This window comes from Penaeus monodon, chromosome 29 (genome assembly GCF_015228065.2).
Source record: "Penaeus monodon isolate SGIC_2016 chromosome 29, NSTDA_Pmon_1, whole genome shotgun sequence".
Lineage (NCBI taxonomy): Eukaryota > Metazoa > Arthropoda > Malacostraca > Decapoda > Penaeidae > Penaeus > Penaeus monodon.
This window is the reverse complement of record NC_051414.1, coordinates 1,096,372-1,097,613: the sequence shown is the minus strand read 5'-3', so window position 1 is coordinate 1,097,613 and position 1,242 is coordinate 1,096,372. Positions and strand designations below refer to the sequence as shown.

The 1,242-nt window shown below is 44.7% G+C and overlaps 1 protein-coding gene across 1 annotated transcript in view; it reads right to left on the bottom strand.

The window, feature by feature from the left end:
• Nucleotides 1-1,242, bottom strand: part of LOC119591877 (carbohydrate sulfotransferase 15-like) — a gene marked incomplete at its 5' end in the record, with an annotated part of 29,200 nt that overhangs the window by 2,105 nt on the left and 25,853 nt on the right. The window contains 2 exon segments of the mRNA XM_037940615.1: nt 3-501; nt 981-1,150. Coding sequence (XP_037796543.1) covers nt 3-501; nt 981-1,150 — 669 coding nt within the window.

Below are 1,242 nucleotides of genomic sequence, written 5' to 3'. Positions count from 1 at the left end.
ACCTTGACACCGGCTCCCTTATTACTGCTATGATTCTTGAGTTTGGTATAACCGAATGTATAACATCGGCCACCGTGATTGGCAACACTGCTCCAGGCTGAATACTATAGTTCTGACTATATGTCACCTTCTCTACTCTCGCATTAAAATCCGCATCGTTAGAACCACCATAACAGCAATCAAACTGATCCCTCTTCGTCCTTCCTTTAATGAAACCATTATTTAATACGCCATTACTACCCGCCATTTTCAACGAGCCATTTCTTTTCGCCACATAGTCCATGACCAACTCGTCCACATCACTCTCGTCTAACACGGAGTATAAATAGGTCATGGTTTGGCTGCTGTCCCACAAGGTCGACGTGCTTCCATCGCCGGTGATCCTCTCGTGAAACTGCCTGTTGCCGGAAAGCACCCACTGCTCCTCAATCTTGGTCGCTGCGTAGTTGAAGAGAGCCAAATACTCCATGAAGGAGACCGGCCTGTCCGAGGAGGGTTGTCCTGAAAGCAAAGGTGTGTGAAGTTACGTGAGGGAGAGAGAGCTGGCGTGAAGTGAGTTACGACAAAGCATCACCATGAGAAGGGTATCCCGAGGCTGCAACTTAATACGTTTAATATTTTTTTCTTGCGTGAAATGAATAGTTCAGCAATGCAGTTGACTAACTCATATTTCAAATTAAATCAGAAATACGTAATTCTGTAGAAAATGCAAAACGAAATGTCGATTAAAAAATATGGATCAATCTTATTTCTCTTGCCTCCATCACTCTTCAATATTTTAATTCAGTAACCTCTGTTTTATATCACAACGCCAGTATTAAGTAGATAAACCCTATCATACATGCAACCAACTTTTATTCACTACATACCTACCGCAATTTACCACAACCAACTCATCTTCACCACACTACCGCAATTCACCACAACCCTCTTTTGTTCACCACACACCCTCCCGCAATTCACCACAAGCCACCACCTACCATATCTCCTCCGCGTCCACCAGTGCGGCCCCTTCAGAGCTGGCTGGATGACATCGGGGTGGGAATTAATTCGCTGAAAGATGTCGGTGGTTCCGCACTTGGGCTGCCCCACCAGGAAGAAGTACGGCAGACATCGCAAGACTGTGCCCGAGTTCTTCCTTGTGACGTATCTGGGAAAGTTGATAAGGTGATTGTTGAAAAGGTAAAATGGTTTCTTCATTCTGGTCGGTTTTTTCACTAGGATTCTTTTGTCCAAAAGACA